The sequence below is a fragment of the Salvelinus namaycush genome, chromosome 26 (genome assembly GCF_016432855.1).
Source record: "Salvelinus namaycush isolate Seneca chromosome 26, SaNama_1.0, whole genome shotgun sequence".
NCBI lineage: Eukaryota > Metazoa > Chordata > Actinopteri > Salmoniformes > Salmonidae > Salvelinus > Salvelinus namaycush.
Window position 1 is genome coordinate 6,569,323 of NC_052332.1, and position 26,411 is coordinate 6,595,733.

Consider the following 26,411-nt stretch of genomic DNA (forward strand, 5'->3'; position numbering starts at 1 on the left):
GTCAAGGGGTCTGAATACTCTCTGAATGCACTGTATGTAACGATAGAGTTGATTGCACTGAGACACAGATAAAGAACAAGTCCCTGGTCAACTACTAACCTCTCCTTTCGCTCTGTCGCCCTCCATCTCCCCTCAAGACCCATGGTCCAGACCCTGGTTCCCTACTCCTTCAAAAGAGGCAAGAGGCTGGTATGCACAACAGAACAGGAGAGGATATACTGGGGTTGGGTGGGGTGTTGGGGGAGGGGGTACCGTGGTGTGTTGTGTGTGTTAGCGGTGGGAGTGGTTAAAGCAGGGTGGTTGTGTGCTGTGCGTGTCTTTTATAGCGCATTAAGAAAAAAAGTTAAGGCAGCACCAGAGGAAAATATAAATATCCACCGTCAACATATGAAAAAACTAAAAAGTTGAGCAGGAAGGAAGGAAAAAAAGCGAAAGTACAACCACTGACTGACAAAATAAAAAAATAAGACAATAACAATAAAGCCTCTTTTAAAAAGGTGGAGGTAGAAAAAAGGTATCCCAAAGCATGCATGATGAACGCACATTAATAATGTTCCGTTTTGCTTGCCGTCCGTCACTCTACTCATAACCTGCAGAGCCAACAGGTCTTCTGTAGTGAAGAGTCAGGACTGCACTGTATGGGGGCTGGGTCGGAGCAGGAGCCAACCAGAACCAAACTGTACCAGGCCAAAACAACAGATGAGTTCATGACAGAGGCCTGGTGGGTGCGTTGGATCCTGGTACAGATGTGGTCAAATATATTGGCACCCTTGCACAATTCTCTATTTCTTCAAAAACAAGTTGAAATTGAAAACTTTGTTTACAACTGCACATTTCAAAGAAAACTGTCCTGGACTCTTGATTGGGGGCAATATAATTTGGTTAGAGGCAATATCTCGTTTACTGGGTAATTTATCTCACACCTGTGGTAAGCTGCAGGTGCCATTCAAACAGTTTTGAAAAGAAGAAATGGAACATTCTGCGCCATAAGGGTGCCAATATATTTGACCTAATCTGTAGGTACGTAGGTAGAGAGCTGGGACGATGCGGAGGGGGGAGAAAAAAATATAAAAAAGGGGGGGATAGGTTTTGGTGTCTCGGACATGGGAAATGTTCAGTGGTGCGAGGGGGGCCCGTTGCTCTGGGTTATGGGGGCGAAGCCAGAGATGCTCAGGAAGACTGAGCGCATGAGGTCATAGGACTTGTCGGAGAGGCCGGCCACGTCGTCTGACGTCATGCCCTTCGTCTCGATCTTCGGAAGGATCTTCAACGTGATGGTCCCTGGTTTGAGCATAGCATCATCAGTCCAACCATCATTATCAGCACATCCCTCATTCATCATCAACGTGTTTGCATGAAACCAAAATACATCTTTCTATACATGTCATGAGCAGTTCATTTCAAGAGTAGCTGTGTACGAGCAATTTCACTATGAATTAAAACGTGATCTGTACCTGAGTTGAACAGCTTTTCTTTACGTAGGTAGAAGTTACTGTAGGAGGAGAACACAATGGGGATGATAGGAGCCTAGAACAGAGAGAGAGTGAGGGGGGTCGAGAGGAAGAGAGTGAGCAAAGCGAATTGGGAGGGAGGGAGGGAGAGAGTTACCATGACAGTTCGTTCCACATTCGATTCAAGCCCTGGGTACCTAAATACCATTCTTTTTCCCAAGATAAGTTTAATCTTTTCAATGATTTTTCCTTCCCTCGGGCAAGACAAAGACAAACATGAACAATCAGATACAGACAATCACATGCATGGCTGACCCAGCTACACACAGTCTGTCTGTACACACATCCACCCCCCCCCCCCCCCCCCCGTCCTTCCCTCCCTCACTGACTGGTGCTGAGAGACGACAGCTTGAACCACAGTGTAGAGAGAGACATCCGACTTTCAGTGCAGACAGCAGACAGCAGCCTTTGAACTGAGAGATTAGTGCTGCTTCTTCAGGGCCAAGCTTTCAAAGACTAATCCTTTGTGTATCCCCCACTCTTCTCACCTCAGAAAACCTACCTGTGCCTTTCTCACACCAACACTCATCCTATCACCCTCTCTCGGTTACCTCAAACCCTTTTCATTACGTCTCTCTCCCTCTAGGACTCTCTCCATCCCCCTTTCTTTTTCTCTGACAAAAGTTAGTGAAAATATCCTTTGAAAATCAGATCATGTTCATTCAGTTAACCACGTTAGGTTGTTAGCTCCCCCTTGTGTCCTAAATAGGTATAATACCCACGACCACAACCCCAAACTACCAGAGCCCCCCCTACTCGGTAAACACCATAATCTAAATCCAGATCACCACACACACACCAACTCCCTCCAAATAGTGACCACTGAAATAGGAGGCATGGACATAAACAGCCATGTGGCTCACCTGTGCCTGCACTGCCAGGTGGAAGGCTCCCTTCTTGAAGGGCAGCAGGTCGTCCCTCTGGTTCCGTGTGCCCTCAGGGAACACCCACAGCCGGATCTACCGGGGGGGCAAAGGTCAGGGGTCAAAGGTGAGGCCCATGAGGAAGCATGGACACAGTATGTCAATATCGGTGGTGGAGATTGACCTAGATACTCAGCTAGAAATTAGATTAGAAAAACACAAAATATCAACTATTCAAACTTGAATGGGTTAAGTTTCAGGATATATTGGCTTGGGAATGTTATAAATCAGTCGCTCAGTGTTATGCGCCATCTCACTCTCTGGCATAATTGCCAATCAGGTGGGAGTTAATCATGACTTTGGCATGGCCCAGAGTACAGCAGAGGGCTACATGTATAATCACGCGGTCCCATAGATTAGTCCCGTAGAATTACCTGGTCGTCCAGCATGGTCTTCGCAGCGTCGGCCATGACACTCTTGGCATCGCTGGTCTTCTTGCGGTTGATGAAGACGATGCCGCCCAGCCAGGACACGATGCCCACCGTGCCCGCGTACACCAGCTCCTTCTTGGCAATCATGGTGCAACGATCTGGGAGAACCTCCATTAGACCTGGGGATTGGAGAAGATCTGTTAGGATCCGTTACAGGATCTGGTAGGATCTCCATTAGACCTGGGGATTGGAGAAGATCTGTTAGGATCCGTTACAGGATCTGGTAGGATCTCCATTAGACCTGGGGATTGGAGAAGATCTGTTAGGATCCGTTACAGGATCTGGTAGGATCTCCATTAGACCTGGGGATTGGAGAAGATCTGTTAGGATCCGTTACAGGATCTGGTAGGATCTCCATTAGACCCGGGGATTGGAGAAGATCTGTTAGGATCCGTTACAGGATCTGGTAGGATCTCCATTAGACCTGGGGATTGGAGAAGATCTGTTAGGATCCGTTACAGGATCTGGTAGGATCTCCATTAGACCTGGGGATTGGAGAAGATCTGTTAGGATCCGTTACAGGATCTGGTAGGATCTCCATTAGACCTGGGGATTGGAGAAGATCTGTTAGGATCCGTTACAGGATCTGGTAGGATCTCCATTAGACCTGGGGATTGGAGAAGATCTGTTAGGATCCGTTACAGGATCTGGTAGGATCTCCATTAGACCTGGGGATTGGAGAAGATCTGTTAGGATCCGTTACAGGATCTGGTAGGATCTCCATTAGACCTGGGGATTGGAGAAGATCTGTTAGGATCCGTTACAGGATCTGGTAGGATCTCCATTAGACCGGGGGGGGGAGAAAAGGGTCTGAGAGGATATCTAGCCCATTAGATCCTTTAGAGGATATTTTATGTTCTGTATGAACTCAGTCATGTGGGGTTGAATCTAACGGAATTTTTGCACAACGATTCCATTGACACCACTGAATGATTTGGAATGAGACTTTAGGACATTTTTATGACCCTGAATGGTGCACAGCGTGTCTCTCCTGGGGCCTCATTTGTAAACATTGTGTAAATTTCACACTAAATATCTGTACGCACTCTGGGAAAAAAACATTTGAGATTTCTCAACCTGACGCACATTTGTCGTGTCAGATATCAGTGCAGATGGCCGTCGTCGCGTTAACTCGCAAACACACATGGGCTAGCTAAAGAGAAGTTTGGCCACAATATGCTGTCCTAACATTTGAAAATGTTACCACGGTGATGACATTGTCCAACTTACTTTATCAAAATAACCTGTAGTTAATATTCAAGTTTTTTTTTCATGAGCAAGCTTTCATCACCTAATTCTACTTCTAGCTAAGGTGTTGTGGTGGTAGAATCAGTACTTATGAAATTGGAAATTTGCACAAAAATGTAGTGTCTGCTTGCTGGCTGAACCAGTATCAAAACAATCCATATGAAAAGGCAGGCATGCTAACAATGCCAGTTCACTCACTCAACGCTGAACACTCCCTCTAGCTAGTGTAGTGAAGTTTTCGCTAATGCACAAATGAGTTAACGATATCTGTTTTGCTGTGATTAGTGCGCAGAGTTCTACAGCGCAGCTAATTGCACTGTGATGTTACAAAGTAACGAGGCACAGTGCCAGCTGTCAGAGTCAGATATATGCTGATTTCTGAGAACAGTCCCATAACTTGTGTCGTAGAACTTCATCAACAGGCTGGCAAACTAGCTACAGTATGGCCATTCAAACAAGCTGGCACTGGGTTGCTAGCCGGAGCATGGTTTGCCGTAGTAGCCAGTGCGTCAGAGAGCCGAGTGATTTTCAGAATTAGGAAGGCGGATGAGCAAAATCTTTATTTTTAGAGATGAGTTGCTCATCCTACAAGAGATTGGTTGAGGGATGAGTGTTCCGCCCTCTGACGTGAGACAACGCTTGGAGCACATCATATGTTTCCCCGTTATAAATCATGCCCTCCTAAAACTGTGCGCGCGTAACCGTATTATAACTCGGCCTGAAAAACACCCTCCATACACCTTTTAAAAAAGGTGATAACGCCCTTTATTTCCAATTTGGAACTATTGGAATTAGGCCACGGTCATTTCTAAAAGAAAATGGCAGATTGTATCAAAAATGTTTTGCTGGCAGAAAGTAAAAATTATGCTGGGTTTGGCAAAGGACTGACCGTTTCTAAAAGAGAAAACAAAGGCAAATGGTTGTGGACCTGTCAGCTGAACATTTTAATTCAACAATGTTTTGCATCAACTTTTGCCCCCAACCTAAATGCTGGACTGCCCCGAATTCTGATATACTGTAGGCTACTCAACACCAAAAATATTACAGTAGGCGTACTTAGTGGTAGTGTAACCGATGTGAAATGACTAGCTAGTTAGCGGGGTGCGCGCTAATAGCGTTTCAATCGGTGACGTCTCTCGCTCTGAGACCTTGAAGTAGTTGTTCCCCCGGCTTTTGTGGAGCGATGGGTAACGATGCTTCGAGGGTGGCTGTTATCGATGTGTGCAGAGGGTCGCTGGTTCAAGCCCAGGTAGGGGCGAGGAGAGGGACGGAAGCCATACTGTTACAGTCACATACTTCACTGTTAAAGAGCAATCGTCTTTACACCTGTTCAGTTCTACTGTGTATTATAAATGTGCTTACGCATGGTCTAAATTTTGCATGGAGGTAAAGACTCTTTTGCGGGTAAACTGGCCCACGCATATTTTGGGGTATATTTTCTAAGTACGCAACATTTATAAATGAGGCCCCCTAATCTGTTGTTCTACTCAAGACAATTGCATCATTACTGTATCTGGGATGAGCTTTGGTCTGTTACCATCTTATCTCACACTGGCCTTGTGAAGGGAAAGCTAGTGAAATACGTCATTTATTTGTGTGGTGGCTGAAGCAATCCGTAATGGTATTTGGTCCTGGGTCAGGTAGCCGTGCCTTGTAGTGAGTTGTATGTACAGTTGAAGTCAGAAGTTTACATACACCTTAGCCAAATACATTTAAACTCAGTTTTTCACAATTCCTGACATTTAATCTTAGTAAAAATACCCTGTCTTAGGTCAGTTAGGATCACCACTTTATTTTAAGAACGTGAAATATCAGAATAATAGTAGAAAGATTTATTTCAGCTTTTATTTCTTTCATCACAGTCCCAGTTTGTCAGAAGTTTACATACACTCAATTAGTATTTGGTAGCACTACCTTTACATTTTTAACTTGGGTCAAATGTTTTGGGTAGCTTTCCACAATAAGTTGGGTGAATTTTGGCTCATTCCTCCTGACAGAGCTGGTGTAACGGAGTCAGGTTTGTAGGCCTCCTTGCTCGCACACTCTTTTTCAGTTCTGCCCACAAATGTTCTATGGGATTGAGGTCAGGGCTTTGTGATGTCCACTCCAATACCTTGACTTTGTTTTCCTTAAGCCATTTTGCCACAACTTTGGAAGTATGCTTGGGGTCATTGTCCATTTGGAAGACCCATTTGCAACCAAGCTTTAATTTCCTGACTGATGTCTGGAGATGTTGCTTCAATATATCCACATAATTTTCCTGCCTCATGATGCCATCTATTTTGTGAAGCGCACCAGTCCCTCCTGCAGCAATGCACCCCCACAACATGATGCTGCCACCCCTGTGCTTCACAGTTGGAATGGTGTTCTTCAGCTTGCAAGCATCCCCCTTTTTCCTCCAAACATAACAATGGTCATTATAGCAGTGGCTTCTTCCTTGCTGAGCGGCCTTGCAGGTTATGTCGATATAGGACTTGTTTTACTGTGGATATAGATACTTTTGTACCCGTTTCCTCCAGAATCTTCACAAGGTCCTTTGCAGTTGTTCTGGGATTGATTTACACTTTTTGCACCAAAGTACCAGATCGCATCTCCTTCCTGAGCTGTATGACGGCTGCGTGATCCCATAGTGGTTATACTTGCGTACTATTGTTTGTACAGATGAACAAGGTACCTTCAGGCATTTGGAAATTGCGCCCAAGGATGAACCAGACTTGTGGAGGTCTACAATTTTCTTTCTGAGGTCTTGGCTGATTTCTTCTGATTTTCCCATGATGTCAAGCAAAGAGGCACTGAGTTTGAAGGTAGGCCTTGACATGCATCCACAGGTACACCTCCAATTGACTCAAATGATGTCAATTAACCTATCAGAAGCTTCTAAAGCCATGACATCATTTTCTGGAATTTTCCAAGCTGTTTAAAAGCACAGTCAACTTAGTGAATTATAAGTGAAATAATCTGTCTGTAAACAATTGTTGGAAAAATTACTTGTGTCATGCACGAAGTAGATGTCCTAACCGACTTGTCAAAACAATAGTTTGTTAACAAGAAATTTGTGGAGTGGTTAAAAATGAGTTTTAATGACTCCAACCTAAGTGTATGTAAACTTCTGACTTCAACTGTAGCTAAGTAAATCAGTAGTGTATTGCAGGACTCCATTTAGTCACATTGAGACATTTTGACTTGGCCGTATTTAAAAAAAAATAGGTCACGTCGGTGCAAGCTGCACAGTCTACATGGTCACCTCACTCAAAACCATGATTAAGAGGCTGAAACCAATCATTACCATGATTCCTGTAATGAAAGTGTCTGCCTGCCCCTGTATCCATTTCGCTGGGGACTGCTGCTGTGTCAAGAAAGCCACTCTCGCACTCCTTCAGAGGAAAAAATTATAATTTCAAAAATAAAGAAATCAAATTGACGGGAAACACACAGCTATCCTGTTGTCTGAGTTTGGGAGATGTTCTCAGCTTTCTGTAGGTATACTTTGTATTTCTCAACTCTCAATAGCAACTATTTTACAAACAAGAAATTAGATTTAGCGTTGCGATATGGAGCATGCAAAATGCACATTGGCCATTGAGAGTACATAGGCTTTAACATTTACTGTTAGATTAATACATGGCTACCCAAGTGGTTACTATATTTGGAGTTAGCGCTCTAGCTAATGTGTTTAGAGTTTCCGCTTACTCAGGGTGGTGAATTAGCCCATGATATTAGAGCACATAAAAAGATGCGGGCAAATTCATTCCATTCTGCAGCCCTATTTTAACAATAAAATAAAAAAATCACAACTGTCTACCCAAAATGCATAACAATCACTGGATTAGGTTGCACATCAAAATATTTAGAATCACATGAAAAGATTGAGTTATTTCTTCCATACCTAGTTTTTCTGGATCTATGTCAAGTAATGCAAGGGGGACATAAATGGCACAGCAGCCATTTTGGGAGGGGGTATGGATGACCACACACCATAGCAGTCATCTTTTTAGTCTATTACACTTTAATAAAGCACTGTGAATGACTTTATAAGACAAAAAAAATATTGCGCGACGCCACAGAAAAAACTAAATCATGGGCTGGTGCCACCAAGGAAACTAAAAAATGTTAGTCTGGAGCCCTGTATTGATCTTTTTAGCGGGTCTAATCTATATTGTTGGCTGGTTGTTTTGGTGTCCTGTCAGCCCAGCCAGGTGAGAATAGCTGGTTTGATGTGGGACAAGGTGGGCGGTGTGAAGGACACGGTGTAACACTTGGTTTCCTCTGTGTGTGTGTGTGTGTGTGTGTGTGTGTGTGTGTAAACGAGATGGCGTGACCTGTGCTTCCCATTTCGCAGCCAACAAAGTGCTCTTTGAGGGAAGGGGGCAGAGAGAGAAGCTAGGGCAGAAGGCCGGGGCTGTTCACTACAGGATTGGGATCAGCAGGTGGAGCAGTAGTTCATATCTATGATGGGAGGTTGGTAGGGATGTGCTTTCCCTTTCAAGACGATTTGATACGCATCTAGATACATATGCTGCTGATGGAGCTCGTGAGCTGGACCTCTGTGTGTGAGAGTGATTCAGGGTGTGTGTGTATATAAACTGAGTGTACAAAACATTAGGAACACCTTCCTAATATTGAGTTGCAGCCCTCTTTTGCACTCAGAACAGCCTCAATTCATCAGGGTGTAACCGATGTGAAATGGCTAGCTAGTTAGCGGTGGTGCGCGCTAATAGCGTTTCAATCGGTGACGTCACTTGCTCTGAGACCTTGAAGACTCTACAAGGTGTTAAAAGCGTTCCACAGGGATCCTGGCCCATGTCGACTCCAATGCTTTCCACAGTTGTGTCAAGGTGGCTGGATATCTTTTGGGTGGTGGACCATTCTTGATACACAGTAAAACCATTGAACGTGAAATACTCGGCAGCGTTGCAGTTCTTGACACACTCAAACCGGTGCGCCTGGAACCTACTACCATACCCCCGTTAAAGGCAATTAAATATTTTGTCTTGCCCATTCACCCTCTAAATAGCACACATGATGATGTGCCGGAGCGTAGGGTAGTGATGGCGCTGGAGGGTAGGGCTGCCGTCTTATCGACTCAACCAACCATGCTATTTTGTTTGTTTTTTCGCATTGTTCGTAACTTGTTTTGTACATAATGATGCTGCTACCGTCTCTTATGACCGAAAAGAGCTTCTGGACGTCAGAACTGCGATAACTCACCTCAAATTGTACAAGGAATTCTTCTTCAATGAGTCGAACGCGAGGGATATACTACGGACACCCGACCAGGCCCAGATCCCTGTGATTGGCTTGAAAAGGAATTGTAGGTTTGGCGGAAAGAGATCAGGATGCCTTGTGAGGATCAGGTGACGAGTGGCTAATCTGCTCTTGCCTTCCGTTCTGCTAGCTACCGTTCAATCGCTGGAAAATAAATGGGACGAACTGAAAGCACGTATGACCTACCAACAGGACATTAAAAACTGTAATATCTCATGTTTCACCGAGTCGTGGCTGAACGACGACATTCAGAACATACAGCTGGCGGGTTATACACTCTATCGGCAGGACAGAACAGCAGCCTCTGGTAAGACACGGGGCAGGGGCCTATGCATACTTGTAAACAGCAGGTGCACGATATCTAAGGAAGTCTCAGGAGTTTGCTCACCTGAGGTAGAGTATCTCATGATAAGCCGTAGACCACACTATCTACTATCTTTTTCATAGCTGTCTACATACCATTACAGACCGAGGCTGGCACTAAAACCGCACTCAATGAGCTGTATTCCGCCATAAGCAAATAGGAAAACGCTCATCCAGAGGCGGCACTCCTAGTGTCTGGGGACTTCAATGCAGGGAAACTTAAATCCGTTTTATCTCATTTCTATCAGCATGTTAAAATGTGTAACCAGAGGTGGAAGAAAATTCTAGACCATCTTTACTCCACACACAGAGAGTACAAAGCTCTCCCTCGCCCTCCATTTGGCAAATCTGACAATAACAATATCCTCCTGATTCCTGTTTACAAGCAAAAATTAAAGCAGGAAGCACCAGTGACTGTCTATAATAAAAACAAAAGTGGTCAGATGAAGCAGATGCTAAACGACAGGACTGTTTTGCTAGCACAGACTGGAATATGTTCCGGGATTCTTCCGATGGCATTGAGGAGTACACCACTTCAGTCACTGGCTTCATCAATAAGTGCATCGAGGACATCGTCCCCACAGTGACCGTACGTACATACCCCAATCAGAAGCCATGGATTACAGGCAACATTTGCACTGAGCTAAAGGGTAGAGCTGCTGCTTTCAAGGAGCGGGACTCTAGCCCGGAAGCTTATAAGAAATCCCACTATGCCCTCTGACGAACCATCAAACAGACAAAGCGTCAATACAGGACTAAGATCGAATTGTACGACACCGGCTCAGACGCTCGTCGGATGTGGCAGGGCTTGCAAACTTCTACAGACTACAAAGGGAAGCACAGCCGAGAGCTGCCCAGTGACACGAGCCTACCAGACGAGCTAAACAACTGATATGCTCGCTTCGAGGCAAGTAACACTGAAACATGCATGAGAGCATCTGCTTTTCCGGACGACAGTGTGATCACGCTTTCCGCAGCCGATGTGAGTAAGACCTTTAAAACAGGTCAACATTCACAAAGCCGCTGGGCCAGACGAATTACCAGGACGTGTACGCTGAGCATGCGTTGACCAACTGGCAAGTGTCTTCACTGACATTTTCAACCTCTCCCTGTCTGAGTCTGTAATACCAACATGTTTCAGGCAGACCACCATAGTCCCTGTACCAAAGAACACCAAGGTAACCTGCCTAAATGACTACCAACCCGTAGCACTCACATCTATAGCCATGAAATGCTATGAAAGGCTGGTCATGGCTCACAACAACACCATTATCCCAGAAACACTAGACCCACTCCAATTTGCATACCGCACCAACAGATCCACAGACGATGCAATCTCTATTGCACTCAATACTGCCCTTTCACACCTGGACAAAAGGAACACCTATGTGAGAATGTTATTCATTGACTACAGCTCAGCATTCAACACCATAGTGCCCTCAAAGCTCATCACTAAGCTAAGGACCCTGGGACTAAACACCTCCCTCTGCAACTGGATCCTGGACATCCTGACGGGCCGCCCCCAGGTGGTAATGGTAGGTAACAACACATCCTCCACGCTGATCTTCAACACGGGGGCCCCCCAGGGGTGCGTGCTCAGTCCCCTCCTGTACTTCCTGTTCACTCATGACTGCACGGCCAGGCACGACTCCAATACCATCATTAAGTTTACCAATGACAACAGTGGTAGGCCTGATCACCGACAACAATGAGACAGCCTATAGGGAGGTCAGAGACCTGCCTGTGTGGTGCCAGGACAACAACCTCTCCCTCAACGTGATCAAGACAAAGGTGATGATTATGGACTATATCACATAATCTCCTTCTCCCTTCCACGCTATCCATCCCTCTCGCTACCCTCCCGCTGTCAGTCTCCTGGCTTGCAGCCTGCTCATGTCACTCAGACACCACCCAGACACACACCAACTCCACCAGCCAGCAAAGGAAAAAACACAGAGGCCAAATTAGCAGGCTCACGAAAGAGATTTAGGGGGTATGCTGACAGACGAGGCACACACACACGAGTAGCATAACCTAGCTTCTTGTCAATATGGGGGCGCTGTTTTCACTTTGTAAAAAATCGTGCCCAAATTAAACTGCCTCGTACTCTATTCTAGATCGTACAATATGCATATTATTATTACTATTGGATAGAAAACACTCTCAAGTTTCTAAAACCGTTTGAATTATATTTGTGCTCATTTTGCAGCAAACTTCCTGGTTGGGGGTGAAAAATCTGAAATCGAGGCTCTGTTCCAGGGCCTTCCTATTCAATTGCTTGAAATCTATGGATATACATGCACTTCATACGCCTTCCACTAGATGTCAACAGGCAGTGGGAGGTGGAATGGAGTGTCTAGCTTGATCTGAGGTCGAACAAGAGCTCTTGGAATGACATGACCACAATTTCCTTTGTCTACCAAGGCGCGGGAAGGACATCAGCATTGGCTTCTGAAAAGCGTTCGGTATAGACGGCTAATATCTCCGGCTTTGATTTTATTTGATACATGTGATAATATCATTGTAAAGTATGTTTTTTTCAATATAGTTTTATCAGATTATTCAACGTTTATCGGGAGTTTTGGAGTTTTCTGTTCTCTGCGTTAGGTGAAGATGGACATATTCGCGCCACTTGGCTAGCTAAGGTTGCTAATTCGACAGGAGAAGAGGACATTCTAAAACCAAACAACAATTTATTCTGGACAAAGGACTCCTTGTACAAGATTCTGATGGAAGCTCAGCAAAAGAAAGAACCATTTATGATGTTATTTCGTATTTCTGTGGAAAATGTTTAGTCCTATTTTCCTTCCTTTTTGCGGGCGCTGTCTCGCTATAACGTAAGCTGTTTGTTATGGTAAAGTTATTTTTAAAAATCTAACACGGCGATTGCATTAAGAACTAGTGTATCTTTCATTTGCTGTACACCATGTATTTTTCATAAATGTTTTATGATGAGTATTTATGTATTTCACGTTGCTCTCTGTAATTATTCTTGCTGCTTCGGTGCTATTTGTGATTGTAGCTGCAATGTAAAACTATGATTTATACCTCAAATATGCACATTTTCGAACAAAACATAGATTTATTGTATAACATGTTATAAAACTGTCATCTGATGAAGTTGTTTCTTGGTTAGTGACTAATTATATCTCTATTTGGTCGGTTTTGTGATAGCTACCTATGTGGTAAAAAAATTGTGAAAATATGCGGTTGAGTCTTTTGCTATTGTGGTTAGCTAATAGAAATACATAGTGTTTTCGCTGTAAAACATTTAAAAAAATCGGAAATGATGGCTGGATTCACAAGATGTGTATCTTTCATTTGCTGTATTGGACTTGTGATTTCATGATATTTATATGCTAGTATTTACTTGTGGCGCTATGCTAGGCTATGCTAGTCAGCTTTTTACTGATGAGGATGCTCCCGGATCAGGGATGGTGATGAAGTAGAGGCTAGACTCTATGGGAATCCAATAGTAGACATGTTAAGAATTTCTTTCTTCCTCTGCTCACTGACATGCAGGGAGACCGTCTTTCCAACTCTGAACAACAGACACTTGATCTCCAAAGAAGTTTAATTCAAAAGGACTTTACAACATAAACAAAATCTCCCATTAGGGGACAACAAAATCTGCACTCAATACAGCCAGTCAGCCACCTCCTGGCACTATTTTTGGGCTAGTGCTGCACAATCCTCTGGTGCAAAGTCCTCTCCTTCGTATCGTCTGAGATCCCTAAAGATTGGAAAGCTGCCGCGGTCATCCCCCTCTTCAAAGGGGGAGACAATCTAGACCCAAACTGCTACAGACCTATATCTATCCTACCCTGCCTTTCTAAAGTCTTCAAAAGCCAAATTAACAAAAACAGATCACCGACCATTTCGAATCCCGCCGTACCTTCTCCGCTATGCAATCTGGTTTCCGAGCGGGTCATGGGTGCACCTCAGCCACGCTCAAGGTCCTAAATGATATAACCACCATCGATAAAAGACAATACTGTGCAGCAGTCTTCATCGACCTAGCCAAGGCTTTCGACTCTGTCAATCACTGCATTCTTATCGGCAGACTCAACAGCCTTTGTTTCTCAAATGATTGCCTCGCCTGGTTCACCAACTACTTCTCAGATAGAGTGCAGTGTGTCAAATCGGAGGGCCTGTTGTCCGGACCTCTGGCAGTCTCTATGGGGGTGCCACAAGGTTCAAATCTTTGGCCGACTCTTTTCTCCGTATACATCGATGATGTCACTCTTGCTGCTGGTGATTCTCTGATCCACCTCTACGCAGACGACACCATTCTGTATACATCTGGCCCTTCTTTGGACACTGTTAACAAACCTCCAGACGAGCTTCAATGCCATACAACACTCCTTCCGTGGCCTCCAACTGCTCTTAAATGCAAGTAAAACTAAATGCATGCTCTTCAACCAATCGCTGCCCGCACCCGCCCTAGCATCTAGCATCACTACTCTGGATAGTAGACAACTACAACTACAAATACCTAGGTGTCTGGTTAGACTGTAAACTCTCCTTCGACTCACATTAAGCATCTCCAATCCAAAATTAAATCTAGAATCGGCTTCCTATTTCGCAACAAAGCATCCTTCATTCATTCTGCCAAACATACCTTCGTAAAACTGACTATGCTATCGATCCCCGAATTCTGCGATGTCATTTACAAAATAGCCTCCAACACTCTACTCAGTAGATTGGATGTAGTCAATCACAGTGATATCCGTTTTGTCACCAAAGCCCCATACACTACCCACCACTGCGACCTGTATGCTCTCGTTCGCTGGCCCTCACTACATATCCATCACCAAACCCACTGGCTCCATGTCATCTATAAGTCTCTGCTAGGTAAAGCCCCGCCTTATCTCAGCTCACTGGTCACCATAGCAGCACCCTCCCGTAGCACGCGCTCCAGCAGGTATATTTCACTGGTCATCCTCAAAGCAAACACGTCCTTTGTCCGCCTTTCCTTCGAGTGATCTGCTGCCAATGACTGGAACGAATTGTAAAAAATAAATTAAAATACAATTTCAAAAATGTTAATACATTTCTGAAGCTGGAGACATATCTCCCTCTTTAACTTTAAGCATCAGCTGTTAGAGCAGCTTACCAATTATTGCACCTGTACACAGCCCATCTGTAAATAGCCCACCCAACTACCTCATCCCTAGTTTTTTGTTGTTTTCGCTCCTTTGCACCACAGTATCTCTACTTGCACAGTCATCTTCTGCACATCTATCACTCCAGTGTTTAATTGCTAAATTTATTTCGCCACTATGGCCTATCTATTGCCTTCCCTCCCTAATCTTACTACATTTGCACACACTGTATATAGATTTTTTGATAGTGTTATTGACTGTACGTTTGTTTATCCCATGTGTAACTGTGTTGTTTGTGTCGCACTGCTTTGCTTTATCTTGGCCAGGTCGCAGTTGTATATGAGAAATTGTTCTCAACTGGCCTACCTGGTTAAATAAAGGCGATATAAAAAATATATATCTATAAAATTTAAAAGCATAATGCATTTCATATTGATCCTGGCTTTTCGCTACAGTCAAATACAATTGTAACCTTATCTACGAAATAATACAGTCTTAAAATAGTGCTGTTGATTGAATACATGCACCAGTCTGTCCTAGAGTTAGGCTACAGTCTCAGTTGGATTTGAACTAACTTCCTTAGACAGCCATGTCAGCGATCACATCTTGTGTGATGCTATACCAACTGACAGTTGTCAGTCTGTACCCACTGAAACCATGAGTGTAGCCCCATTATACTGTTCTCTCAGAATAGAGTGCCCTGTGACTGCACTCAAACCATTACTAGAGGATTCCCTTAGGACGTGAGCTACGGAGGGTAAAGTGAAGTTAGTGAGAAGGGAGACAACCAGCACTTACACTTATATGCCTGTGAAATGTGGTTGTCCCACCTAGCCATCTTAAGATGAATGCACTAACTGTAAGTCGCGTCTGCTAAATGACGTCTGCTAAATGACTAAAAAGTGAAATGTAAACGTGTGTATCGGCGTATCAGTGCGTCTGTGTGTGCAGGCACATCCATCTCTGTGTGTCTGTCGGCAGGTCCGTCCGTGTGCATGTATGTGGTGTGTGTCTGCGCGCGTGTCCGTCCTTGCTGTCTGTTTGTGTCCAACCGACCGACCGACCGACCGTGTGTGTGTGTGTGTGTCCCATACCCAGAACGTCCAGGGAGCTCTGGTGGTTGGAGATGATGACGTAGGGTCCCTCTGTCTGCAGGTGTTCCAAGCCACTCACGTCGAACCTCAGACCCAGGAAGTACTTAACATGACGAACCAGAGCACGGACCACCCTGGAGACAGGAAAGAACACAGCAATGCTCAATTCAATCTTGATCTGAAAAACCATGCGTGTTAAAACGATCTGACTATAAACAAAAACACCAATGCATCCATGACAGTGTTTCAGAGCATCAAATCTGCTCTGTCAGCGATCAGCAACAAAGCAGAATGAATGCTCCCAAACACTGCTACAGTCTCAATTAACTAAGGCGGTGAGAAAATACTGCTACATACAGAGTAATCTTGTATGTTGGACTCAACAAAATATGCTCAATAAGCAACCGTCATCTAAGGTTTAAGGTTAAAGAGGCCGACACGTTAGCTTTAATAAAACAAGTGACACGAGCAAGAGCAGATCTCTTTTCTTTGAACTCAATAAGTAACCTAACATACATTTGAAATGTTTTGACTGTTCAAGTACTTGCATACTTGGGGGGGGGGGCACATCTGCCTGGTGTCAACAGTACATGCTGGTGGTGTAATGGTGTGGGGAATGTTTTTCTGGCACTGGCGATCATATCACGATCAAAGTTGTTTAAATTGATCATTTTGCCCATTCTAATGTTCAATGAACAGTAACTGAATGCCTCGAGGCCTGTCTACCTGCTTTATATAGCAAGCCACGGTCACACTGACTCACTGTCTGTAGGCGCCAACACCATTTGTGAACAGGGTGGTGTACCTAATAAACTGGCCTAATAAAACTATATTCAGTCAACAACAAAAAACAATTGCCATTTAAGATTCATTTATTGAAACGTAACAATTATATTGTGTAACCATCTTCAAAAAGGCAGTTATCGCAGCAGAGGCGCCTGCTTGTAGAAGCCTATGAATGTGCAACGGCATAGCCTTGTATTGTTAATTTAGCAGACATAACTCTTGTTTCCTGAGGCCTTTTCACAATCAAGACACCCATTTTATAGTTATTTTCTATGTTGTAGAACAGAATAAAATCGAACAAAATATTTTCCAAATGAAAAAAAAATGCCGGTGCGAAGTGATGCGCGTCTGGAACAGTTTTTGAAACAGGGCTTAATTTGGCACTTTGAAATACAATTTTTTCAGGGCTACAAAACAAAAATGTCTTATTTTCGATATAGGCCAACAGATGTAGTTTATTCTGTCTGTTCTGTGGAATTTTCTAAGTGGTTTAACAATTCCACATTGAACACTGCACAGTGATTATTTACAGCCACAGCATCTGTTGGATGAGTTATAGGCCTAAACCGAATGATTCTGATTAAAAAACACTCCGTCTTTATCAAACTACTGTTTTTGCATATTTTCAGTGTGGAACCTGTCAATGTTTAGGGGGAGTTATAGCCTAGGCTAACCAATTCTAAATGGAACTAGCGGTTCGCAAAGTAGCCTAGTGGAAAATAGACAGGACGCAATTATTCAAAAAGTTACAGCTAGTTGTTGGAACACAGTCGCATGTACTCATTAAGCCCACTTCCATCTTTGGATAAAAAAAATAAAAAGCTTTTCTGTTTAATGTTTCAACCAATTTATCTGGTTATATTTATACCCATTTTTATACTAAACCAATCAGATGTTTTATTTATTAAGTTGACAGTTATTTATAAGTAACTTGTGTTGAGGCGACCATCAGATAAGCAAAATGTTCCTGATTTTTTTTGTTACCTTCTCAGATAAGTGATCATGTCATTGGAAACACTTATCTTACTCTTTTTTTTTTCTTCTAAAAGGTTTAGGCACACATTTCTGTAGGCCTAATGGGAGCTTGTGTGCAAACTCTGCATGTGTGTGTGTAGAGGGAGCGGTCACAACGCGAGTGAGTGAGACATAGAGAGGAAATGGAATTTAGGGAGAAGAACTATGTGATGCTTGCCTTCTTTTTTTTGTGGCCCGCAAATGCACATATGGAACACTAGAGTCAAAGCAAATTAATGTCAAGGCAATTTCTTTTCTTCCCAGAACAAGCCAAAGCGCATTCCACCAAAATAGTTGTACAGAATTCTATTATATATATATTTTTTTTTTTCATCTCTGGTTCAAAACGGGTGACAAAGCTATTACTCATGCTTATCCCTACAATAACGTAGCTAGAACATTGTCTGCTGCTGGCATCACATGTACCATTACATTCAATAAGATGACTAGAATGTTTTCTGCTGTTGGCATGACATTCAAAAAATGTTTAGGCAAGATGTCGAACATTGTCTGCTGTTCTTACCCAACCACAATAAGGGGAAGGAAATGGCTCTCTTTGGGTTAGGCTCTCTCTGTGCCCTGTCAGGAAAGCAATAAAATCGTGGCCGCCAATCCCAAAAATGTCATTTTTATTTATCTATGGAAGATAAAACATGTGTAAACTTAAATGACTAAAACCAGACAAAGTATGTAGAAAATATACTGGAGTCATATACATGTTTAAATAAGCTCATCTTTGGAGAACCACCCGAATAAAAACTAGACAGAATCGACATTTCCAAAAACGTCATGACATGGGGCCCTCATTGATTTTGTTTTAACGTTCGAGTCATTCTGATAGAATAAGAACGTGGCATACGCCATGGCAAAACGTGTAGAATTGCAGGAAAATAGCTGTAAAGTGTCCAGTGTTTTCAGATTCTTATTAAATAGGACCTATAATTAATGGTAAAAAAAGGGTAATGAAGTGTCAAAACGCAGCTTTTCTGTGTTTATTTGTATTCCATTAGCCTTTACAGAAGCAGCAGCTCTTCATGGGGTCCACAAAACACGACAAGTAACAAAACACTGGTAGACAAGGACAGTCACATTAAAATGCAACAAAAAAATTATACAAACAATACAACAAAAAATAGTGTTAGTGTGCACGTGTCCCCTCAGTCCCAGCGTTCCATGAGTTGTTGAAATAGTTTTATTTTATTTTTTAAATGTACTTTCGCTGTTTGGTTGAGTAATTGGAGATGGGAGTTCCATGCGATCATGGTTCTGTATAAAGCTGCGTTGCCGTGAATTTGTTTTGAACTTGGGGACTGAAAAGACCCCTGGTGGCATGTATGGGTGTCTGAGCTAAATGTTATTTGATCATGCAATTGAATGTATCACAGTAATATTCAAAAAGAAAAATACAAGAGAAGCAGTTAATCTCTCTTCAACCCTCAACCAGGAAAGCCTGGCATGCATGTTGATGTTAGTTCTGTCTGTGCAGTTCAGGGCAAGCCATGCTGCTTGAGCTCTTTCTTTGCTGCAGCTTACCATATTACCAGATAGTAAATCAAGATGAAACAAGACCAGAGCCTGAACTACAACAGTTTTTATAACAGATATACCCTTCCCCATCCTCACAACAACTCTTGTCAATATGACTGGACCAGCCAATGTTATACCTAGCAGTTAAGCTTTCTGTTGGAATGGTGCGGGCGTGTATAGGGCCGTGGTGTCATGAAATTTGGTCTGCCAGTAATTATAATGCAAATCACTGCCAGTATCATGGCAATTGACTGTTAATTAAGAAACATGTTTAGCATCTCTGGGCTTCCATGCTTCCATTTTCCTACACGTCACAATAAAATCCATTATTTATTTAGTTGTGATAGGCCTATAAACTTCGTAGAAATCAAAACGTAAGGGCTGTATGGTGCGACTATATTGAGGATTTGGAAAAAGTTTCAATAAAAAGGCATGCGCTCTGATCCTTGTGCTTGCCATGGAGAGAAAAAGACAATTGCACTGCTGCTCTGCTTGTCAATGGAAGGTGGAATTAAAAATGAAATGAGAATGAAGAGCCAGAAGGTAGGCTGCTATTTACATTATAACCTGAATGGAGTTGTGTAGACCAACTGTAGGACGGTGAGAAGCGCAGTAACGTTATTGCTAGCCTCAATTAGCTAGCTTCTCTCAGTTTGATGCAGTCAAGATAGTTATTTATCATCCCATCCGGTTACATAGTACCTATCAAGAAGTAAGTCTAGCAAGAAATAACAGTGGTTGCGGTCTCTCCCGCCGTGCCTGCGCTGGTGCTTTGAGCTTTCCATGTCTTACTCGCATGCACCGCACGGGCTCCGCTCCCTAATAACCTTCAGCTGATCGCTCTGTGCCTCTCCCCCTCTCTCCGTGGCTCCAGTTGAACAAATATGTGCTTTTCTGCCACTTCCCTCACTCGGATCGAACCGGTTGTCTTTTAGCATTGTTTGAGTTACAACAGACAAAGGTGTAAAAGTTCCAATCTAACTGAACAATCAGGGGTTTGTTTGGACAAGGCTGTAGCAGGCATGGAAACAGGAGCAGGCTGACAGGGGAGGGAGATTTGAGTCTATTCAGGAGGAGAGAGAGAGAGAGTTAACATAACCCAGTGAGAAGGGTTGACAAGAACACACTACACAGCAGCACGTCATGGTTCACTAACACACCGACAGGTCTGTAAATCTGTTGGCACTTCGCATCATAAGCCACTGCCCTTGAGCAGCTAGGAGACCGGTTAGTTAGAGGCTAGGAGACCGGTTAGTTAGAGGCTAGGAGACCGGTTAGTTAGAGGCTAGGAGACCGGTTAGTTAGAGGCTAGGAGACCGGTTAGTTAGAGGCTAGGAGACCGGTTAGTTAGAGGCTAGGAGACCGGTTAGTTAGAGGCTAGGAGACCGGTTAGTTAGAGTTTAAATCTCCTGTTTGTTTTCATCCCAAAACTCAGTGTGAAAAATTCATGATGGAATCTTGGCGACTGTTGACAGCAGCATTACGATTCCATTTGTTTGGAACGTCAGACAGGGGGAAAATCTGACAATTCCATCCCTGCTCCGGCTGAGGCTGAAGTGACACTTTAGTTCGCTTCAATGTTTGCTACGTTGCGTGACGGTTCGTACTGAATGACAGTTTTCCACAAAACGGTGCACAATGTTCTTCAACAGCCTTTGAGTTACGTTTAAACCTGTTTGGTGGGTGTGGCAGGGTAAATCCTGATCAATATGGGTGACCATCTGAAATCGCAACACTCCGCAGCACACCATATGGCAGGGATTATCAACTAGATTCAGCCGTGGGTCGATTTTTTTTTCTTGAGCGGGTGGTGGGGGGCCGGAACATAATTACAAATAATTGGTAGACTGCAAATTGACTGCAAGATAACCAAACAGATATAATATTTGACTAAAACTATTTCAAACCTTGCTGACATTTATATATGATCACGTCTCTCTAATTATGCGTGGGAATACTTGAAAACAGATTTATGGGGTCTATTTCACACCATATGTATTGAATTCAAAATAGAATCATGAATAAGTTGAGAATGTAAACATTTGAGGACGTCAATCCAAAACTAGCAAACCAATAGACTCATTGTCTACGTCTCCCTCTAAACCCCGCCCTTCACAGACAAATAATGCCAAAACTCGCCCTCAAAAAGACTGGCAGTGAAAGCAAAGAAACAGACATCGAAAGCAAAGATACGAGTAGCGTAACCAAAAGGTAGTACATGCAGGAAAGATCGTAGGCAAAACGTAATCAATAGGATTGGTTGCTGAGAAAGTTGAACTGAAAAAGATTTTTGCATTCGTTTTCAAATACACTGCTCAAAAAAATAAAGGGAACACTAAAATAACACATCCTAGATCTGAATGAATGAACTATTCTTATTAAATACTTTTTTCTTTACATAGTTGAATGTGCTGACAACAAAAATCACACAAAAAAATTATCAATGGAAATCAAATTTATCAACCCATGGAGGTCTGGATTTGGAGTCACACTCAAAATTCAAGTGGAAAACCACACTACAGGCTGATCCAACTTTGATGTAATGTCCTTAAAACAAGTCAAAATGAGGCTCAGTAGTGTGTGTGGCCTCCACGTGCCTGTATGACCTCCCTACAACGCCTGGGCATGCTCCTGATGAGGTGGCGGATGGTCTCCTGAGGGATCTCCTCCCAGACCTGGACTAAAGCATCCGCCAACTCCTGGACAGTCTGTGGTGCAACGTGGCGTTGGTGGATGGAGCGAGACATGATGTCCCAGATGTGCTCAATTGGATTCAGGTCTGGGGAACGGGCGGGCCAGTCCATAGCATCAATGCCTTCCTCTTGCAGGAACTGCTGACACACTCCAGCCACATTAGGTCTAGCATTGTCTTGCATTAGGAGGAACCCAGGGCCAACCGCACCAGCATATGGTCTCACAAGGGGTCTGAGGCTCTCATCTCGGTACCTAATGGCAGTCAGACTACCTCTGGCGAGCCCATGGAGGGCTGTGCGGCCCCCCAAAGAAATGCCACCCCACACCATGACTGACCCACCGCCAAACCGGTCATGCTGGAGGATGTTGCAGGCAGCAGAACGTTCTCCACGGCGTCTCCAGACTGCCACGTCTGTCACATGTGCTCAGTGTGAACCTGGGGCTCTGGCAGTGCTCCTCCTGCTCCTTCTTGCACAAAGGCGCAGGTAGCGGTCCTGCTGCTGGGTTGTTGCCCTCCTACGGCCTCCTCCACGTCTCCTGATGTACTGGCCTGTCTCCTGGTAGCGCCTCCATGCTCTGGACACTACGCTGACAGACACAGCAAACCTTCTTGCCACAGCTCGCATTGATGTGCCATCCTGGATGAGCTGCACTACCTGAGCCACTTGTGTGGGTTGTAGACTCCGTCTCATGCTACCACTAGAATGAAAGCACCGCCAGCATTCAAAAGTGACCAAAACATCAGCCAGGAAGCATAGAAACTGAGAAGTGGTCTGTGGTAACCACCTGCAGAACCACTCCTTTATTGGGGGTGTCTTGCTAACTGCCTATAATTTCCACCTGTTGTCTATTCCATTTGCACAACAGCATGTGAAATTTATTGTCAATCAGTGTTGCTTCCTAAGAGGACAGTTTGATTTCACAGAAGTGTGATTGACTTGGAGTTACATTGTGTTGTTTAAGTGTTCCCTTTATTTTTTTGAGCAGTGTATATATATATATATTTTAATCATTTGTCATAGAGTTTCGCTCTCACTTTAAAATGATTTCGGGGTTTTGCTTTTGATGTCTTATTTTTGTTTACAATTTTATACATTTTGCTTTCAATAGTTTTTTTTGATTTCAACATCTATTATTTCACCTGTCCTCAAAAATGTTTACATTCTCAACTTTAATTTTCATATTCACAATTTATTTTATTTTGAATTCAATACATATGGCGTAAAATTGACCTCATACAGATTACCCAAAATAAAATCCCGGAGAGGATTTCCTGGTGTCAAAAAAAAAAAAGTTACATCGGTGAACTCTTTCTAATATGGCCTTCTCCCCTCTGTGTCACTGTGTCCCTATCGCTTTCTCTTCATCTTGCACACTCACTCTCCGTCTGTCTGTCTCTCACACAACACACACGTTAACGACAGTGAATAGGGTCCCGTGCCGGACACCCTTTCGGGTAAGAGAGAGAACGCTGCCTGGCGCAACATGACACCACTGATCTGCATGCCTGGCTGTGAAACAGTGCAGTTATTCCAAGAGCACCGAGTCTGAGCCAGGTCAGTCTGATAACACAGGGCAAGGCACTAAACAAACAAGGACAACAGGCAGCGCAGGCTGGGGGAGACCATCCATTGATTTCTAGGGGACCTTTCTGAAGACATAACCAGTCGGTAACATGACCCCAACCAGGAGGGATATTCAGTTCTATCTGACCCCCACTCCTCTCTGTGTAATTATCCGATAATATAGTCACTTGTGTCCAATAGGCCGTGTCTCTGTCCACAGTACAATACCCAATCCCTCTGGCCTGCTGACGAGTGGACTGAGTTACACATTGACACAGGTGTAGTTTAACTCCACCAAAATGAGTATTAGGCAGAAGTTGACCCGGTAAGAAGAGAGGTGTACAATGTACGTTTCTTGTGTAGTGAATGCCAGGTGGGATTTTCCTCAATTAAATAGCCAGTTGGAACTTGACAACCATCCTAAACACTGTAAAGTGATTTAATTATCGATTCCAACATGGAAGTGGTATTGGTTTAATTTAGACTAAAATCATTAGCCTTCCACATAAATTACATTAGCCCTCCACATAAATTACATTAGCCTTCCACATAAATTGCCTGAATGGCAATTTCATAGACATGTCTAATATGTGGGGCTATCCTAAAGAATCCAACCTTACGGTCACTGGAAGTAGGCTACATCTTCCCTGTAAGGTCAGAATGACAGGCTGCCATGATCAGGACACCGCGGAGCCAGTGTGAGATATGGGTCAGAAAACGTACCTCAATCCAGGGATGGGAAATAGCGCTTTACTCTTACTTATCCCATATGATACATCGAGAAGATTTCATTTTTTTTTTTTAAATTCAAAACTGCCGTTTTAACAGTATACTACTAGACTAGCTAAAGAAAACCCTTGGAATCGACTAGAGTTCCAGTAGTTAACCACCCAAACGCTAGGTATCACATTCTCATGGAATCCAATGGGATGCTATAGCATCAGCTAGCCTAGCATGCTGACAAACAGCAGTTTAATAAAAAAAAAAAAAAAAATGAGTAGTATTCCAATCTTCTCGATTCATCGCTCAGGAATAATGAATACAGCGACATATTCCATTCCTGGTTTGAGGTACATTTTCCAAGCCATATACCGCGCCGGGCTCCGCTGTCCACATTCTGGCATAGAAACATTCCTACAAATCCCGAAACATGTCGATGTCTTCAATTGTGTAGGCAACACCATGTACATTTACATAGGAAAAACCTAAACGTCCCTTGTCTGTCATGAATGTTGAATAAAATTATATTTTGACTTACTCTGCCAAATGTCAGCTTTTGGTACAAAATATCCACTGGAAAAAAGTATTAAACTGACATGGGTCTGTGTGTGTGGCAATCAATAAGTGTTTGCGCACAAGACTGAAGTACATAAACACTAAAAAAGGTGTTTACATGGTTTTATGCATGTGCCAGGTGATTTAAAAAAATAAGTTTGGTAAACATTTCTGTGGATATTTGGTCTCAAATTTCGAGCAGCTGAATGACAACTGGTAGAGTAAGTTTAATAAAATTACATTCAAACATACTGGCTTGTCAGGAAAATGTCCACAAAAGTGCAGTGGTTTCTTTGATTGTATACCAATAATTGGTATCAAATACAAAAGTCTTATTAGACTAGGCAATGTTCCGAATAGCGAGAAGAAACTAATGAAAGTTCGATTATTATGGCTAGTATGGGTCATGACTAAACTGAAAGTTATTCAGTTGACATTAAAACTGATGAAACATCCTCTTTTCTTGGTCCTGTTTAGACTTGAAACATTGACACAATCTATGCAACAATAAAAATGCATAGATTAAAGTGGCATTTTCTGCATCTATTGTTGGTTTACATCTGTGCAAAAAAAAAAAAAAACACACGCCTGTTGGATATGTTGTTCCAAACCGGTTGACAGCGACAAATGTCGGGCCCAGAGGCCATGTCCGGATGCGAGGTGAAGCTAACGTTAGCAAGCTAACTAGTATTAGCCGCCTGGTTCAGAAAGTCCCAAACATCTGGCAATGCATTTGAAGCTAGCTAGCTAAATGTGCTTTCTTTCCAACCGCTGGATAACTACCTCGCATTTCGTTATAAAAATGTTGCAACCAACCGGTGAAAAATATCAGCAAAATGGCTTATGATAAATTAGGGTAAAGCCACATATTGATGTTATGTTTGTAACATTTCAAGATTTGGCAAGCTAGCCATCTTCCATTCAAATGAGTAAACGAAACGTTCGCTAGCAAAGCATCGCTCGCGCTGTTGTGCAACCTGGAACTTACCTCATGTTTTCAACGTCCCTGCCTCCGCTTTTCAGAATACTAAGCGGAATCGCAATCGCACCCAAAACCATCATATAAGCCACGTAGAAACACTTTTTGAAATAAAAAACAAAGGTGCTGCTAGTCCATAGCAGAAGTGGGACCAGCAGCATTAGGAATACCCAGAGCGCATCCATACTGATTCCTGCGAGGATATTGGCAGCAAAAGCTGACGTTACTGTAGCTAGTGAGCAAGCGTAAGCGGCACTGTGGCACCGGCTGACATTTGAACTTCCAAGGCCAACACCGGTGGTGCACAACTCGTTCTCTGGGTTAAAATAACGCGACCGTGAACGACAAATATGACTACACTTTTCAGTCGACGATGATGCAGGCAGCCTCATGTAGTGGTTCCGATATGAAATTCAATGGTTTCCGGTGGCACAAGCATTAAGTTCCTCTGCAGAGATGGGCAGTATAAAGCCCCACAGTGGAGTTGTAATAATACCCATAAAACCTAGCGGGCAATTAAGGAAATGGTTCCAATCGTTTTTCTACCATTAATTTTTCACATAGGGAATTTTAGAAACACTTAAAATAAGGGCTGTGTTTCGTGTAGACTTACCGTGGCGTGACACTTTGA

At 43.3% G+C, this 26,411-nt stretch overlaps 1 protein-coding gene across 1 annotated transcript; it reads right to left on the bottom strand.

Moving 5' to 3' along the window:
• On the bottom strand, window positions 1-26,171 carry LOC120021752 (1-acyl-sn-glycerol-3-phosphate acyltransferase alpha-like). Its single transcript, XM_038965598.1, has 6 exons — window positions 25,790-26,171; window positions 15,941-16,074; window positions 2,809-2,984; window positions 2,375-2,470; window positions 1,455-1,527; window positions 1-1,281 (listed from the first exon to the last, which is right to left on the bottom strand). Exons 1-6 carry the CDS (start codon window positions 25,963-25,965, stop codon window positions 1,115-1,117), a joined length of 822 nt encoding a protein of 273 aa, XP_038821526.1. The 5' UTR covers window positions 25,966-26,171; the 3' UTR covers window positions 1-1,114.
• Window positions 26,172-26,411: the final 240 nt, after the last annotated feature.

Coding starts and splice junctions, on each gene's coding strand:
- LOC120021752 (XM_038965598.1), bottom strand. CDS start 25,965: ATGGATGCGCTCTGGGTATTCCTAATGCTGCTGGTCCCACTTCTGCTA. Junction 1,528..2,374: donor ACCTGGCAGTGCAGGCACAG/GTGAGCCACATG, acceptor TCTCTGTTCTAG/GCTCCTATCATCCCCATTGT. Junction 1,282..1,454: donor AGAAAAGCTGTTCAACTCAG/GTACAGATCACG, acceptor TGCTCAAACCAG/GGACCATCACGTTGAAGATC.